This window comes from Anolis carolinensis, chromosome 2, assembly GCF_035594765.1.
Source record: "Anolis carolinensis isolate JA03-04 chromosome 2, rAnoCar3.1.pri, whole genome shotgun sequence".
Lineage (NCBI taxonomy): Eukaryota > Metazoa > Chordata > Lepidosauria > Squamata > Dactyloidae > Anolis > Anolis carolinensis.
The window spans coordinates 190,915,394-190,934,252 of NC_085842.1; the positions used below are offsets into that span (position 1 = coordinate 190,915,394).

General features: G+C 40.7%; 1 protein-coding gene and 1 long non-coding RNA gene across 9 annotated transcripts in view; one reads left to right on the forward strand and one right to left on the reverse strand.

The window, feature by feature from the left end:
- Positions 1–7,265: 7,265 nt before the first annotated feature.
- Positions 7,266–10,499, reverse strand: LOC134296430 (uncharacterized). Its single transcript, XR_010003174.1, has 2 exons — positions 10,146–10,499; positions 7,266–8,442 (listed from the first exon to the last, which is right to left on the reverse strand). It is a non-coding gene; the product is annotated as an uncharacterized LOC134296430 (long non-coding RNA).
- Positions 10,500–10,635: 136 nt separating this feature from the next.
- rimklb (ribosomal modification protein rimK like family member B) overlaps positions 10,636–18,859 on the forward strand; it is a 54,834-nt gene continuing 46,610 nt past the window's right edge. For 6 of the 8 annotated variants that reach the window (XR_010003168.1, XR_010003172.1, XR_010003173.1 and 3 more), the window contains exons 1-3: positions 10,988–11,249; positions 12,763–13,161; positions 17,163–17,383. Coding sequence is in view for 2 of the 8 variants with exons in the window: in XM_016991160.2 (XP_016846649.1) it covers positions 17,209–17,383 (175 nt within the window). In the remaining 6 variants the exon portion in view is untranslated. Of the gene's footprint in view, positions 10,858–10,987; positions 11,250–12,762; positions 13,162–17,162; positions 17,384–18,859 lie in introns of those variants that run through there. The other 2 variants (XM_016991160.2, XM_062971386.1) reach the window with 2 other exon arrangements.

An 18,859-nucleotide genomic window follows, 5' to 3' on the forward strand; every position in this document is an offset into this window, starting at 1 on the left:
ACGTATTCCCTGGTCAAATTACGAAGTGATGTCTTTGAGAGCAAAGCCCCAAGTGATGCTTTTCCAGGGTTTCTGAATGTCAGGAATGTTGCACTGCTGGACTAAATTCTGACCCTAGTCAGCATTCCATTCTGTTCCCTCACCCGCCTTTTTTGCCCAGTTGCGTCAGAGGCAGGAGCAAGAATGTTTGTTGCCAACCAAAAATATTGTCTGACGTAATTGATCACATTAAAATGCATAGAAAGATCCTGGCTGATTTCCACAAATCTGCATTGCCTCAATTTTTTTTCATGTATTTTGTGATTTTAAGGCTAAACTGCACAGTACACTAAATATGTTCAAATGCATTATTTAGAACATACTGCTGAGCTGCCCTTTTCACCAACCCCTTATGGATCCTGTTCTGTAGTGAGAATGCCATGTACAGTTTGGAAGTTTGAATCTTCTCTCTTCAGCTACCTTTCCCCAATTTTTCTCTTTCTCTGTGTTTTGTGCCAGAACTGCATCAAGCCCCTCGTTGCTGTCTCCCCTAAAATAGACAAATGTTTCTAAGGAGTGGGAAGTAATACATCTTCCTTCTTCTTTAACAACAACAATCTTTATTAGTCCAAAGACCCAATTTGCTCAGCAGAAGAAATGAACAGCAGATACATAAACGAGTGCACTTCCAGATGCGTATGAACATGGGTAAAAACACTGGAAATATATACAAGGCAACTTTCAATCTGTGTCTAATATAGGAAGTTGTCTTATCCTGACTACCTCAAAGAGAAACTTGGCAACAGCCAAAGGTCACCAGGAGGAAATGGTCATCTAGTATAAATTGGGTTATATACCAGGAAGGTTTCTCAATAGTTAGAAGCATTTACCACCCAACTTTGCCCTATTTCCTAATCAGTGATTAGGTGCAATGGGATTGCAACTTGTGACTCTGGTTTTGGTCATACAGGCTGGGACTATGTTAAGGGAAATGCTCAACCCATCTCCTCCACCAGCCTGAAAGTGGTATTGTGCTATTGTTGAGTCAAGCTCATCTTGACTCAACAATAGCACAAAGCTGGCCCTCCAAAATGGGAGCTTGAAGGCATGCACAACAACCAAGCCTAGAACTTCGTTGTTGCAGTTTTCTCTGGCTTTATGGTTACTGTGTCTGTTGTTTGGTTCAGACTCTGGTAGAACCGTCTTTGGTCTGATTGAAACAGTTGATTTTGTCTGTACTGGATGATTCTGGCTTCATATCTTTCAATTTTTCTGGCTGTTGCTGTAATTTGTTCTTTCACAATTTCCAAAGCTTCTTCAATTTTTCTGGTGTTCAGCCAGTACTTTCTGATCAGGTATTGCTTGATTTTGTCATTCTTCAGTTTCTTCTCTTTCATATTTTTCATATTACTTGCATCTGATCTAAGCTTTTTGATTTTCAACTCTAGCCTGACCTTCCACTTTGGTTTTCCAGTCGATTTTCTTTGGGGTTGCCTTGGTTGTAGGAGCCCAAGCTCTTCTGTTACTGTCACTGCTCACTGTAGGCATACTGGTTTGTTTGTTCAATTGATGTTATTTGGACAGTGGAGAGTACTGTATTTACATCTTCCATGAGAGGCGCCAGGTGTCTCTTGGGCACTGTTTTTAGAGTTGGGAGCCGCTTTCTTATTGCATTTGCTGCAGCATGAGCTGTGATCTTATCCTTGAGCTCTTGTTGTCTTGCTGTCAAGGTTCCTGGTGGTTCAACAGGTGTTTCAAGTGCCGGTTCTTCAAATTCTTGCAAAAGCTCCACACTTTCTTCTGGTTCAATCTGTTCCACCATTCCAAGTGTTGCTGGAGTCTCTGCTGCTGTCTGTGCTGTGGTCTGATGGTAATTTACTTTGCAAATTTTCTGGATTTCTTCAAGTTCAACTTCACTGAACACTTTGTTTCTGATTATGAATCTTTGTTGGTCAGCCAGTCGATGTTCTGTTATCTGTGAGTCAGGGTACTCTTGTTTCCACAGTTGATGCCACGCCTTTGAGGTTCAGATTTGTAGTAGCATTTCATAAGTGTGCGGTTTTCTGGCATTGTATATTTTTGCCGCTTCTGTGACTGTTCATTTGTATTTTGATCCGTAGCTCACTTGTCGATGGATGTCCAGAATCAGCAGCATCCACCACGGTCCTTTTTATCCTGGGCGACGACCGAGCCAGTATAGACTTCGTTTTGATTTGATTCTCCATAATGCTAATAGGTCAGGTGCACTTGGTTCCACTCCTCAGCTGAGGCCTCTCTGGCTTGGTTGGACCTGCTGGTAGTTACACTACCGCCAGCACAGCCCTCAGTCATCATTGGAGTGGTTAAGCCCCCCCCCACCACATCAAGGTGGCACCTGCGAGGGGTATTATTATTATTATTATTATTATTATTATTATTATTATTATTATTATTATTATTGGCAACACACTTTTCTCTCTAGATTTGAGATGGAAAGGGACTCACATTTTATATATATACTAGCTGTGCCCGGCCACGCGTTGCTATGGCGAAGTATGGTGGTATGGGAAATAAAGTATTGAGAAATTGTTGGTAGTTAAGGTAAAGGGTAAAGGTTTTCCCCTGACATTAAGTCCAGTTGTGTCTGATTCTGGGGGTTGGTGCTCATCTCCATGTCTAAGCCAAAGAGCCGGTGTTGTCCGTAGACTCCTCCAAGGTCATGTGGGATGACTGCATGGAGCGCCTTTACCTTCCCGCCAGAGCGGTACCTATTGATGCACTCACATTTGCATGTTTTTGAACTTCTGGGTTGGCAGAAGCTGGGGCTAACAGTGGGGGCTCTCTCCACTCCCCCAATTCAAACCTTTTGGTCCAGAAGCGCTTTAACACGCTGTGCCATCAGGGGATATTATTTCCTAAAGGTTGTGAATATACAATATTTCTGATTGGGTTTTTTTTTGTCTTGTTGAAGGCAAGTATGAATGCTGCAATTGTGGGAAATGATTAGCATGTAATGGCCTTGCAGCTTTAAAGCCTGGCTGTTTCCTGCCTGAGTGAATTTTTTGTTGGGAGGTGTTAGCTGGCCCTGATTGTTTCCTGTCTGGAATTCCCTTGTTTTCAGAGTGGTGTTTGTGATATTTTATGTGCTTGTACTGTCTGTGGCCCTGAGAAAACAGAGGATTTGCCAGACTTTGATGGTGGGAATACTTTGTTGGGAGGTGTTAGCTGGCCCTGATTGTTTCCTGTGTGGAATTCCCGTTTTCAGTGTTGTTCTTTATTTAGTGTTCTGATTTTAGAGATTGTATTGTTCTATTTTATTATACCACAGTAATTTTTATATAGTCTGATTTTAGTGTTTTTGAATACTTGCAGCCAGATTGTATTCATTTTCATGGTTCACCGCAACACAATAATACTAATACTAATAATAATAATAATAATAATAATAATAATAATAATAATAATGACTTTGGTAATACACAGTGCTTCACTCCCTTCTCAGTTTCCTTTCTGGAAGAATCCTTTCTTGGGAGGTGTTAGCTGGCCATGATTGTTTCCTTTGTGGAATTTCCAATTTCCCTGCTTTCAGAATGTTGCTCTTTATTTACTGTTTTAGAGATTATATTGTTCTGTATTATTCTATCGCAGTAATTATTTCATATTAAAGTAGAATTTCACTTATCCAACATTTGCTTATCCAATGTTCTGGATTATCCAACGCAGTCTGCCTTTTAGTAATCAATGTTTTTGTAGTCAGTGTTTTAAATTCATTGTGATATTTTGGTGGTAAATTTGTAAATACAGTAATTACTGCACATGGAACTACTTTTTCTGTCAAATTTGTTGTATAACATGATGTTTTGGTGCTTAATTTGTATAATGATTACCTAATTTGATATTTAATCAGCTTTTCCTGAATCCCTTATTATCCAACATATTGACTCATCCAACGTTCTGCTGGCCTTATGTTGGATAAGTGAGACTCTATATTATCTGCTTAGAACTGGATTATATGAGGCCCCTTCTTCACAGCTGTATAAAATGCACACTGAAGTGTATTATATGGCAGTGTGGAGTCAAGATAATCCAGTGCAAAGCAGATAATATAAGATTATAAATGGGTTATATAGCTGTGTGGAAGGGCCTTGAATCTACACTGCCATATAATCCAGTGCAAATTAGATAATGTGTGGAAGAGGCCTAAATGAGGCCTAGGTCTACCTGTCCCCTGGGCTGAGTGGGTTGCTAGGAGACCAAGTGGGCAGAGCTTAGCCTTCTAACTGGCAGCAATTGGATAAAAACAATTATCCCTCTCCCTCTAATTAGGACTTTATTTTTCTTTTCTTTTTGTTGTATCAACCTAGAGGCGTGGATGATGGGTTGTGTTGTCAAATTTCGAGGTTGGGCCTGTAGTTTTGTCCGCTAGATATTATCATTCTGGGAAGGGAAAAGGTTGCATTTTAAATCTATGTTTTAGTAGTATTCCTTTTAAAATCAACTCTATATTAGTGTGTATGCGACATGTGTAAGACCCATCCACTCCTGAGCGTAGGAAGAAACCCACTCCTAGATTATCTTCTTATCCCAGATTATCTGGCAGTGTAGACTTATATAATCCAGTTCAAAGCAGATATTCTGGGATCAGATGCTGGCATATAACAGCAGTGTGGAAGGGGACTCAGGCAAATCTACACTGCCCTAATTCTCAGGATCTGATCCCAGATTATTTGATTTAAACTGGATTATATGAGTCCCTACTGCCATATAATCTGAGATAAGAAGAAAAGTGATTGATCTGGACCAAGCTTGGCACACAGATCCAATATGGCCAGCTGTGAATCCTGGTGTTTTTTTGGGAGGGTTGACCCAAGACTTTGGGAATTGTAGTTCACCCACATCCTTAATACATTTTCTCATGGGAGCATTCATAAAAAAAAAAAGCTTCATAGGAAGAAACAGTGGCCCCTTTTTGGGATAGCATGGTGTAGTGTAGTGGTTTGAGAGTTGGACAATGATTATGGCTTCATTCCCCACTCAGCCATGGAAACTCACTGGGTGATCTTGGGCAAGTCACACACTCTCAGCCCCAGAAAACCCAATGAAACAGTTTCAAACCAGGAACAGATTTCCTTATTCAGAGGCTGATGGCCATCTGTCAGGAGTGATTTGATGGTGTACTATGATTTCTGTTCCTGGGTGATAAATGTCATCTCCTAATTGGTTCTGTCATAGAAACATGGCAAAATTTTATTACACTGCCCAAACGTTGTCTTTGCGCAACGGACATGGTGCTATGATAGCACACTATGATTTCCTGGAACACTGTCCATCAATTTAACAAATTTTCAGCCACAAAAACAAAGTTTCTGAAGTGGAACAATGACTTTCAAAGTAAAGACAACCCAAGGAAACAGGAAATAACACTTTCAAACCAGGAACAGATTTTTGTTATTATTAAAAAATGTTTTTTATAAAAACTTTGAAAATTTGCCAAAAATCTGAGGATAAGTCAAACATTCTTAGATTTAGTGAGCTAACAGTGGTTTTTGTGTTCTACCACTGTAGCAAATTTCATTAGGATAGCTAAAAAAAATGAGGGAGAGAGAGGCCCCTCAATTTTCCCTATTGACGATAATGTTTTCCTTTATGCGATGCGCATCTGCCACTAACAAAGTACATACGAAGCTTTTGAAGTTTTGGAAAGTTTTGCATTTTTTTGCTTCAAAATTCGGAAATGACTTTAGAAACGAAGCGCCAGAGCCCCCTACTTTCGAAGCAAGTATTGAACCATTTTTTTCATGGATCGCACATGCCTATTCCATATTTCTTTAAATTAGCTCGAAATCTTTTTTGTTAAAACCTCTTTTGTTGTTTAAGCACAAGACCTATCAATTTTAAAAATAAATAATCACATAATGGGGCAATGCTGAGTTAGAAATTATATGCTGAAATTAGTCCTTACACAGCAAATAATGTTTCAGGCTGGGAGAAACTACAAATGGCATCAAATATGGATTGAAATACCATTATAGCTGCTTCACCCAGGTCCCCCTCGATGGATTGTCACCTTGACGTGGTGAGGGGGCTTGCGTGTTCCAATGAACCTGCGGGCACAACCACGGGAATCACACACTCCCAGGAGTGGCCACAGGGGAGGATCCAGGCCAAAAACAATCCGAAGACCCAAAGACCTCAATGGCAGAGCAGGTGGAGGATAACATGGTACATGTTACAACGGCTGTGAAGGCGGAAGAAGGCTGCAACAGACTGAGAAGCCACTCTCGTTATGTTAATCACACCACTGCTGGGATCTGTGAAGACTGTGTGTTGACCGGCCGTGCACCGACCTCCACACATTAAAAAAAAATCATGCACAGGCGTCTTCCAAGAAATGGAGGACCATCATCCTCGAACTACGAGGGATCGCCTAAGAAGAAACAGAAACCTTTCTTTGCCTGTCTTTTCTATACTTCCAATTGTCTCCTCAACCAGTTATCTCATGTGTTGCCAAATGTTTATAGGAAAGGCAGATTTACATTTGGAAACCTAAAGAAGGAACAATTCAGAGAAGGGAGATTTTCCGCAGGTAAATTCAACATTTTTATACAGTATATAGTTCTATGCCTATAGAGAACAAGTTCCAACCTGCTGTCTTTCAAACATATGACAACAGCTGGGATCATAGAAGCCCATCTAACCATTTTGTAAGATGTCAGTTTGTTAAAACCATATATTAGAGTACAGAACCATATATTTGTAGTAAATAATTGAAAGATAATCACGAGTTATGAGACTCAAATTTGTGTACAGAGGAATTATTTAGAATCCAAATATCTAGAGGAATACACTTATGGAATAATCACCTGAATGTTATGGCAAAATTGATTATTTTCAGATGCTGATAAGGGTATTTTTGTAAAGAAGTGAGCCAAAATTAGATGATGCTAGGAGGAATGAGGCGCTACTAAAGCTGATCATATTTTAAAATGGTAGTTTGAGGAAGTGACCCATGTCCAATATTTACAATTAGCAAATTATAGTATGTTGCCACACAATTGCTAGATTTTAATGACACAGGAAAGGCATAGTCTAGTTTAATAGAGAAAAGTACAGAGCAGATTCTGTGTACTTTTAGTGAAAAGTTGGGTTTTGTTGAAGAAATAAAAACAATCAACGCTATACAACTTGCCAAATTTTCTCATACTGTGAAACAGTGATGAAATTGTTATTTTTCTCCCAGTGAAAGTCAGCTAAGAATGTCAGCTGCCCTAGGCACATCCATATTCTCATATGAGTAATGACATGTATTCATCTAAGAAACTCTGCCTTTTATTTTCCATATTTATTCTTTAAACCTCCAGTTGAAGTGTCAAGTTATTCAAAGAGTCAATTCAATAGCTGACACAAATGCTTCACAATAAATCAATGACCAACATTTACAAATATATAGAGACAATATCCTTTTTTGAATTGGAAGCAATGATTCGGTGGATTCTAAGTCGATACCGTCTTCCTTCTTTATCTTGACTGCTCTGATTCAAATCACTATTCAGGAAATCTTGGACTACAATGTTTGGGAAGAAATTTCTTCACACAGCCAAAATGTTAAAAAAACAAAATTCAATCATTAAAATAAACAATAAAAACAGGAACACCTCAAGTATTGGTTACGATTACATAACTCCATAATATAGATGCAAATCTAAAAAAATCTGTAATTTTCCATGATTTTTGTTTTTGGAAAGGCAGTTGGTGTTGCACACAGATTATTACTCAACCATGATGGCTTGTTTCCAACAGAGATTCTAACAAAAGAATTTTTGTTGGTTTGCATAGTCCACACTAACTAGTAGTATGAGGAGCCCTTTGGAAACTCCTTACATTAGGTTCTGGCTGCAGCTGAAAATATCCTCTTTATTTGGTAAGATGGGGACTAATTACAATGTTCCAATCCATCTGTCAACTTGAGAAAGAGAAATAGTTTTTATCACAACAGAGTTTTGCAGGGGAAAGTCATGGTTTATTTTTAGAACAGGAACTACTGTAGACCTTTTTCTGTCGAGTCTCACCCCCTTCCTTCAACAAAAGATTACAACCAAAGATGGCATCTGAAGATATAGTGTAATTTTTGATGTGGATACCACTACCAGTTGTTTTCATTCTTGTGCCTCTGGGGGAACATGGAAGCTTTCTCATCACAGCTTGATGTGGCTCAAAAAAGATAACTTTTTTACTGAACACCTCACCTTCATTCTCTGGTGGCTTGCATCACTTGAAATCCCCATGCAATTGTCATTTCAGTTCTTTAACTTGTTGGTTTTGTGTATTACCAATATATGATGATTTGCCTGATTCTAGTTCTTTTTTGGTGTAAATCTTTTTATTCTGACTTGCCATCTTGGAATATGGTATTTTGTTCTCATATTATAAAAGTGTCTCTTCTGGTCACTCTCAATCATGCGGACCAATCAGAGATATCCTCATCTGTGGAGAAAAAAAAAACATCTCTAAGAAATAAGATTTGTTTTCTTAAGCAGACCACACACCTTTGAGAGCCTCCCAGATGTGCCACTTAGGTACTTTATAGAGCACTATGGAGTACTATAGAAATGTCTTAACAGAAATAACTTTGATCAGCACTGAAAAGCCCCACAGCTTCAAAGCATGGCCACCTCCTGACCCGGGGAACCCCCTGCCTCATGTCTGGAATTCCCCTGACTTCAGAGTACTTTTCCTTATATCTGAGGAATCCTGCCATAGATGGGGGTGAAATGTCAGGAGAAAATGCTTTGGGAACATGGCTATACTGCCTGGAAAACTCACAGCAACCCGGTTTTCAGATAAATTAACAAGTGAAGTTGGCTGATGTACAAGACCATAAGGCACAGCTGTCTCAATGAACGTCAGTCTCCTTTGAATTTTTTTTTTTAAATCACACTGGTCATTATTATAGGCGATCTCTTGTGGCCGGGTATGATCATCTTCCAAAATGCTGCATTCAGAGACATTCACACTTGCCTCCAACAGACAAGACTTCTTTCACCCACCATGGACATCATTCCACAGGAACATATATAACCTCCACTTGCCTGGTTACCAATACATGTCACAACCTCTGAGGATGCCTGCTATAGATGTGGGCGAGATATCAGGAGAAAATGCTGCTAGAACATGGCCATACAACCCGGAAAACTCACAACCCAGTGATTCTGGCCATGAAAGCCTTCGACAATACATTATTTGAAAATCACTTGGCACCTTCGCTGGTTACATCCTAAGCAGGGAGGGGAGATTGTATATTGGCTCTTTTTGTTCCTTTTGGCACTCTTGTTTTAAGAGTTAGGGAAGAACTCGAGCTATATGAAGTCCCTTTAAGAGAAGTCGACCATGGGACCTCCTCAAGTTCTCTCCTAGACCTGCCAAAAGGAACAAAAGGGGGCTTCCTAAAACCAGACCACCTAACCTGTCTAGATGCCAACCTAAGACTTGCAGATTTCCTTCTGGTGAAGAAAAAAATGTGTGTATATGAGGTTTTTTTTTTCTTGTCAGGAGCAGCTTGAGTCGCTTCTGGAGTGAGAGAACTAGCCATCTGCAAGGACGTTGCCCAGGGGACGCCCGGATGTTTTTACCATCCTTGTGGGAGGCTTCTCTCATGTCCCCCGCATAGAGCTGGAGCTGATAGAGGGAGCTTATCCGCACTCTCCCCAGGTGGGATTTGAACCTGGCAGCCTTCAGGTCAGCAACCCAACCTTAGTCACTTAGTCCACTACGCCATCTGGGGGTGTACATATGTACGTATGTTTGTAAAGGACTGTAGTCAAAGGGGGGGGGGGTGTTAGGGGTTCAACCCCTCCCCCGAAAATTTTCAGGTTTTTAAAACAACCTGGTTTACTCATGAATTTTAAATGATTAACCAAATCCCCATGAGTGTCCATTGAAGTTTGTCCATAGAGCCTGAATTCTAAATTATTTTGCGTTATGGAACTACTCTTCATGATTCGCTAAAGTTTCACCCCCCCCCCCTCCGAATTTTTTTTCTGGCTATGGCCGTGTGTATGTAACTCCCTATGGCCCAAATTATGAACCACTAGAACAGCTGTGGAGGGAACAACCCAGCCGTTTTCCCCCCTCAGAAGCATCGTCAGGCGGGGCGAAGGCGCTGGGGGGGTTACGCTTAAGTTCCATACAGGCGGGCTTTGGACTCGTCCTGTGCCTTTGAGGGGCGCGGAGTCTAAACGTCCGCTTCCACGCATCCTTTGAGGGGGAAAGCCTCTCCATAAAACCGCCCCACCCTGAGGCGGGCAAGGAGGCAGGCGACGGTTGCCGGGCGGCTCGAGGCGTTCGCTTGCCTTTCGTCCTTCACAGGCAGGCAGGCAAAGCGCGCGCGCGTGCCCCCTCCCCCCACAGCGAGGGGCGCCCTCAGAGGCAGGAGGGAGGGCGGGGCATGAAGCGCGAGGCGCCTGCGCGCTCTCTTCGCTGCTTGCGTGGGATTGGCTGGAGGAAGGGGAGGGGGCTTCCTTGAGAGCGCGCGGGGGGGGGGGGGGCGCAAGGCGGCGCCTCCTCAGCCTCCCGACCCCTCACGAGCTGGAGTGCGCGCGCACGCCCGCCCCTCCCTCCTTCCCTCCGCCCACAGCGCGCTCCCGCTAGCTCGCCGCGTCTTCCGATTCCTCCCTTCCTTCCCTTCCCATCCATCCATCCATCTTCTCCGGCCACTCAGTTAGTCCGTGGCGGTTTCCGCGGCGTCTGTTTTGTCGAGGCGAAAGGCACGCGGAGGCGAGGAGTGGGGAGGGAGGCTCGCTCTGCGGAACAGCCTCGAGGCTGCCGGCCTCCCTCCCTGGAGCAAAGGCGGCTCCCCGGGGCCTCGAAGGCGCCCCTCCTTCTCTCTTCCCAGGGAGCATAGTAAGCTCAGCTGCTTGGCTCGTTGCGGGGGGGGGGGGGGAGCGCCTGGAGGGCGGGACGGAGCTGGCCTTTTTGGGTTACTCTCTCATTATTATTTCCAAGCTCAGAAATTTCCCGGTCTTTTTTTTTTTTTTTTGAGGAGGGGGAAGAAACTGCTTGGGAAATAACAGAGGGAGGGGGTTCTCCGGTGTAGCCCCCTCACCTGCAGGGCGCGGAGAGCCATCTTTCCCCCCAACGCCTCGCCCCCATTGTCCTTCGGCTGCGCGGTCTTCCCTCACGTTAACATCCTGCGTGTCGTTCGGCGAACGTTCCTCATCATAATCAAGGGCAGCCCGCCATAGCTTCCTTCCGAAATCCGGCGTGGAAGAGGAGGAGACGGGAAGAGCCACCAGGTTCGTGACTCGCCTCAACGCCGCCCTAAGGGCTAGGGGTCTCCCCCCCCCTCCCCTTCCTTTGCTTCCCTTTCCTGCCTCCAAGACGGGGGCTTGGCGGCGCACGTGCCCGCTTTCTTTCCGTATTCTTTGTCTGGGCGCATCTGCTTGTGCAAAGGACGTGCAAAAAAAAAAATAGCCACCGTGTGGGAAGCTGCTGTGTTTCGAGCTCTTTCTGCCATGCGTGGTCTTAAAACAAAGCCCTGCCTCCCTCGACGTTATCTGGGTTTCGCTGTGTGTGCAACAACAGACGAGACATTTGTGTGTGTGTGTGTGTGTGTGACACACATTTATTTACAGTAGAGTCTCACTTATCCAACGTTCTGGATTATCCAACGCATTTTTGTAGTCAATGTTTTCAATACATCGTGATATTTTGGTGCTAAATTCGTAAATACAGTAATGACTACATAGCATTACTGCATATTGATCTACTTTTTATGCCAAATTTGTTGTATAACATGATGCTTTGGTGCTTAATTTGTAAAACCATAACCTAATTTGATGTTTAATAGGCTTTTCCTTAATGCCTCCTTATTATCCAACATATTCGCTTATCCAACATTCTGCCGGCCTATTTATGTTGGATAAGTGAGACTACCATATTTATATCCCGCCTTTCTCTACCCCGAGAGGAACTCAAAGGACAATTGTGCAGTGCCTTAGGCATAAAAACACAAACATGAAGTAAAATTACATTAAAATGGATAGAGACATAGAAACATAATTACAGTAATATGATCTCGTCTGTTGCTGCACTCTTGCAAGGCTTTTGTGTGAACATCGTGTTTTGTTGTAGTGTCAGCAAAACGTGTCTTGAAACAATGACTGTTCTCTTCTGGGGTTTTGTAGTTTGTCTTATCCTTGGATCCAGGGTTGGGGATTCTAATTCACAATCCCATGTTTTCAAGCCCATTTTAACAGAGAGCCCTTTCACACAGCCATATAACCCAGAATATCAAGGCAGAAAATCCCACAATATCTGCTTTGAACTGGGTTTTCTGAGTCCACACTGCCCTATATTTCAGTTCAAAGCAGAAAATGTGGGATTTTATTAAGCTATGTGGAAAGGGCCCCAAAAAATCAAGGCAGAAAATCCCACAATATCTGCTTTGAACTGTTATCTGAACCTACACTGCCATATATTCCAATTCAAATCAGATATTGTGGGATTTTTCTGGCTTGATATTCTGTGTTATATGGCTGTCAGAAGGTCCCTGAAACGGAAACCAACGTGTTCTCTCCATCTTCCATTGTGTTTGTATTCAAGACTTACACAAGATGTATTTAAATACAGTCGCTCCTTTTCTCTATGAAGTTGCCTTAGTGTAAGATGGCCTTTGGCTTCAGCTGCACAAGGACGCATTGAACGTTTTAAATATATTGTTGTTTTTTTGTTATGTTTAATTATATGATTTCTTTTTTCCAGGTGTGTCTTAAGTGCAGTAACTTATCCTGGATTTCCTTTTCTTAGGTATTGGTGATGCCAGGTGCAGCCTTTGTGCTGAAGAAGTAGAAACACACATTTTCAGTGCTTTGAATTTTCAGTCTTTGAGATACTGCTTTCTCCCCAATCTTCACTTCCTTGGAAAGAGCAAGAATAGTAATCTTCCTGGCCAATTTATTGTATTCTTCAGGACAGCAGATATTGGACATTGATCAGTTGGGGTACAAGAAGACTGCAATTCATATGTCACCTTCCTTCTTTGGAGTCTCTGCAGCTAGATCACTGTTGAAGACCCAGAAGGTGCAGAGAGGACTTGATTGCATGCCCAGATATTGGTAAAGGAGGCAAAAAAGAGGGTTCCAGAAATACCTTTTTCTACAGGGGGATTGAAGCATCACACTTGCTTTCCCCCAGCTCCCAAGTGTGGTAAGTTAAGAGTACTATTATTTACTTATTCACAGGCTCACTGCACGTTCCCCACCTCCAGAGTAAGAATTGTGGAAAGCTGCAGACATTGTGGTTGCTGTTGCCCGTTTTTGGTCAAAAATTATTTAGCCACTTGTGTTTTCTCATAAATAAATAAACCTCCATTATCTAGTGAAGAGGCATGGCCAGAAAGTGTGAGGTTTAGAGGGGTGCAGGGATATGTGCCTGTTTGTCCATACATGTATGTGAGAGGTGCACTTGTATTTACTCAATGCTTTCATTTTAGGATTGAGGATATACATTGTAGATACACAAATAGCTGGCACTTACAAAATGAGTACCACAACATAACGAATGAAAATGTATTAGATGTGTAATGATTTTGATTTTTCACAGTAATGCAGACTGAGATGGCCTTAGTTGAAACATAGTAGTAATGTACCTGCAGCAGAGTGAAAAAAATTAGCAGGGTTTTCTCATATAAGATCTGAGAATACAACAGGGAAGTGACATAAGGACTGTTTTGCATTCCTGCAGTTGGTCAAGTGGGCAGTGAAATATTTCTTTCGTGCCAGACTGGCAGTCTTTGCAAACATAAAGTGAAGTGAGTGGGGGAAATGTAATGCTTTCAAAGATCACCTGGCTGCAGTGGTTTTCTGTCATGGGGTATGGAAGGAGAAAAGGTTGACAGACTATGCAGTTATTGTTTTGTTTATCTTATTTGTGTTAATGCTTGCTTGGTTCAAGGTGATTTTAAAATGGATGTTTCAGAACATTGAACCAGTGAGCTTTACTGAGCATAGAGCATACTTTTAAAATGGCAGCATAATGTGAGGTGTGGTTTGGGGTATTAAAATCACACTTTAGTTTATTTCTTTTCCGAAATGCTTGGGACAAAAAGTGTTTTGGAATACCTTTATATGACACATGTACATAATGAGATATCTTGGAGAGGAACTAAATTATAAACACAAAATTGTACACCTTACACCCATAGCCGAAATATAATTTTATACAATATTTTAAATAACTTTGTGCATGAAACAAAGTTTGTGTACATTGAACAGTCAGAAAGCAAGGATGTCATCACAGCCACCCATGTGAATATTTTCAGGTTTTGGAGTATTTTGGAATTCCGGATATGAGGTACTCTGCTTATAAGGAAAAAAAAGATTACAAATATAAAAAGCAGTCTTAGGACAGTCAGTATGGCTGTTTGCTAAATGATAATCTTTTTGTTTCATGCCTCTCCTCATGGCTCAAGGCTTTGTACAACATGAGTAAAGCACACAGATAAAACACAATGCTATTTAAAATACATAGAACAAAGATTAAAACACCAATACTAATAAAATGTAAAGCTAAAATTCGTAATTAAAATTTTGATTTGGTAGTCTTTATCTGTGTCTTAAATTTTGACAACTTGTTTAGCTGGTGTATCTCTTCCAGCAAGTCATTTCACAGTCTTGATGCAGTTGATGAAAAGGGCCTCTGGGTGACAGTTGCCAGTTGGGTTCTGGCCAGTTGCTTTTTCACGTCCCCCAGAAGATCTCTGTCCAGGGTTGGTTATATGGGAGAAGACAATCCTGTAGGTTACCTGGCATCTTTGTCCAGAAACAAACTGGCAAGCAGTGACATGATTTTAGTATGAATGTAATATCCTTGCTTGGATGTTCTTGTTCCTGAATGCAATTGAGAGATCTAAAAGCACAAACGGGGACACGATGCTCGTCAGTGTTAAGATGCAGATAATCCAGTAAAGCAACCATAGCAGTCTCAATTCCATATTCTTGTTTTGAAGACAGTTTAAAATGGGTCAAGGAAGTGTGTGTTATCTAAGGCACATTGGAGGGCAACTGCCATCTCAATCACCTTGCCCAAAAGGGGAAGAGTTTATAATTATTAAGATATTAGTATTTTTCTGATAGGGTATTGAGTGCAAGATACCTTCCCACAGCTGCCTTAATAAACACAAGAATATACCAGAAGTGTTCCAGGTTAGTCGGTGGTAGCAAACAATGTGGCATTTTAGATCTGCTATTTGTGGTGTGAGCTTTGGCTTGGTAGCTGTTTTTTCATTGGTGTGCTCACATTTTATTTATTTATTTATTACATGCATTTATACCCCGCCCTTCTCCACGAGGGGACTCATTCACTTTCCTCTTCAGAAATATTGTCCTCCACTTAAGTAATAATTTATGCAACACATAGCAAGAACACCCTCGTGTATTTCATCCCAGGATAACCAAAACTTACTGGCTGCAAACTTTCAAGTAATTCTGATTTGAATTCCTAGCTTACCTGTTACATTGTTGATGAGTGTTGGGGAGGAATCATTGTACAGGTAAATGGAATATGGAATACTTAATCCTTTTATGGGATTGTATCATCTTGGGTAGGTATCCTTAACAGCAGGATCTGCACTATATTAAGGTTAAGGTGTGCATTTATCTTTTAAGGAAGTCTGAGCTTGGTCCCCATATCTTTTTTTAAACTGTCTCTAAAGTGAATGGAATTGATGCAAAATGACTTCCCAGATAGTAGCATTAAGTATGCATTCAGAAAGGTACCCTTTCCTAATATTTAAAACTGGTTTAAACTTGAACAGACTAGGTTTGAAATGCTTGTGATCATTCTAAGTACAGGGTCACGGTGTCAGAATGAGGTATAGTTATGCAATATTTTGAGGAAGCACTTTCTAGTGGCCTTAACAAAATTGGTAAGATGGCTTCATCGATACAGTAGCTAAGGTCATAAGAACTGGATGAAATTCCCTGAAGGACATGGACTCCTCTTAGTTGTTTAGAAAGTATGGTAAATTGAAGATCTGTGAATAAAATTTGTACTTGCACTATAACTTTAAAAAGTCAAAATATATTGCATGCATTGTCATGATAATGTAGACTTGTGGGTATTATTCCCAATGGATTTTTCTTTGTCGTCTTTATTTGTTCAATAGTGCAACAAAAGAGGATGAGTAAAACTGAAACAGTGCCCTGTAATAGCAGTGTTTTCACAATTGCTATGGAACTCAGCAGCCCAAGTGGATCTGTGGCAAAGATTTCAAAACAGATTAGGAGGAGATCACACAGAGCAAGCCAAACCATAGGCTATAAGTGAATTCATAGTATAAAGTTCATGGTCACATAGGCATGTGGAAAATATTTTTAAATGTAGAACATTCTCCAAGACACAGGAGAGAAATGTATATTCATGTGCTCATGTACTACATGTGGCATCAGGGCTCTCTCCCTGCCACAGGTACCTCTTTTCTGTGAGCATTTGCTGCAGTTCCCCATTTTCCAACACATATATACATAGGATGATTCTTCTCAGCTGCTACCATCCTTGGCTATGATGAGTGCTGTATGGTCTGTGATTAGGACTGTATCATATGAGAGACATGCTTCACCTGGGCACAGTCCAGCCATCAAATAAACTGTAACTTACCTTTAGGTTCCTTGCATTAAATAAAAATGAGAACTTACAGCCAGAATATTAGGAATAGGCAATGGATTTTGCCCCATTAGTGAAAAGCGCATATGTTTTAAATTTTAACACTATTCAAATGTTAAGAACAGTGTTGTTTGGGGCGGGCAAAATAAGTGATCTTCACTACTCAGTATTAAAGATACACATTTCTCTTGCTTGATCATTATTATTATGTTTATTTATATCCCGTCTTTTCTCTTCCCAGGGAGAGTTTTGCAACTGTTTTGCAATGGAATTTTCTCATATTCAGCATGATTATTCTCCCAATAATTATACCAATATTGTCAAATTTCATGTCAGTGTGACAGATTGTCATACAAGATACAAACCTGAGCACCTTAAAATAAGCCAGTCAGTTTTGTGTTGTATGGGTTGTCACATGAACTGGGAATAGAACTCAGAGATAGGCCTTTGCATATAATTTTCAGGATTTTCCACTATAGGGTAGGAATGAAAAATTGGACATACCACATGCATATATACTAATTATTTTTTAAAAACCATTTTAGGCATTTGCTTCAAAGGAGACCTAACATCTGTGGGGACTCGTTCAAGATGTGTAGCTCGATTGCTCCTAGGATCTGGTTCTTAACAGATCGTCGTATCAGAGAAGACTATCCTCAACAAGAAATCTTGCGGGCTCTAAAAGCCAAGTGTTGTGAAGAGGATCTGGAGTTCCGAGCCTTGGTGATAGATGAAGTAGTCTTGACCATTGAGCAAGGAAACTTGGGTAAGAATAAAGATGGTACGGAATAAGTGATACCATGTTTCGCCCAAAATAAGACAGTGTCTTATATTAATTTTTGCTCCCAAAGATGCTCTAGGTCTTATTTTCAGGGGATGTCTTATATTTCCACGAAGAAGAATTCACATTTATTGTTGAACAAAAAAATGAACATTTATTATATACTGTACAGTAGTTGTCATCATAAACCAGCATAACCAGACAAACTGTGAATCCTATCAAGAATTTCTTGTTACTACCAATATTTCCATGTACAACACTTTATGGTACGTACATTTACCGATCCTGCATGCTCTGGTGTTCTGTTCGGCGGGCATGCTTCCAAACAAAAACTTTGCTAGGTCTTACTTTCGGGGAGGCCTTATATTTATCAATTTAGCAAAACCTCTACTAGGTCTTATTTTCTGGGGATGTCTTATTTTAGGGGAAACAGGGTAATATTTGTATGGATGTAGGGATAGTTGATTATTGTTGCTTAGTCTTGCCTTAGAAAAAATACTTTGTTCTTTTTGTGAATATTTCTGGGCGGCAATTAGAATAAAAGCAAGAAGCAAAATACAGCTGGACTATCCAGTATCACATTTGATTTTTGCCATCACTCACTTCTGACACTGCAAATTTGTACCATATTGTATCATGCATTTGAGTCATATACTGCATTATTAAAATACGCAGTTTGAGTTGTAATGTAAAGATTTGAATAGATTTTTGCTTTATTTCTACAGCATTGTGGACAAAATATGAGTCTAACTGAAGTACATTAATTCTTGGTTAGGTTAACTTATCAGACCTTCTTTATTTCATGTGGCTATGTCTTCCTTAGCCAACTAGAACAAAAATCTTCTTTCTGTCATGTAATATCAAGAACATAAACACCCATTCTCATCCACTTCACAAGTTCGTTTCCTAAAAGAAATTTTAGTACAGCTGAACAAATGAAAACTTATTTACAACTTAGCACAGATAACTTGTGCTGTCTAAGAAGAGACCCAAATAATGCACTGAAGTTCCATTTGAAGTTCCATTTCATCTCCATTTGGATTTTGCTTGGAAGGTGTACAGCATATGTAATTTTACTTGGATGGGTAGCCAAACCCATTAATTTCATATACCTTTGCCTTTTAATCTTAATTATCCAAGACATTGATAGAGTGATTCAGGCTAAACACTTGGGATCAGTGTTAACTGCTTCTAATTGGATTATTGAACTTAAATGTGAGATTTGCCTTGTCACATGGTTATGGGGAACATAGTACTTTCTTCCTACTCCGTAGATTCTGAGTATGTGTTCAAAGAAGAAATGTTCAACAACATTAAGGCTCCCCAACATCCTGGCGTGTCCTCCCTGTCCTGAAGAGTAACAGAATACTTGTCTGTATGATAGCTTAATACTACATTTGCCAAATACTGTAGCTAGCTAGTGATGATCATTGATGCTTGATTTTTGCCTGATGAGGAATG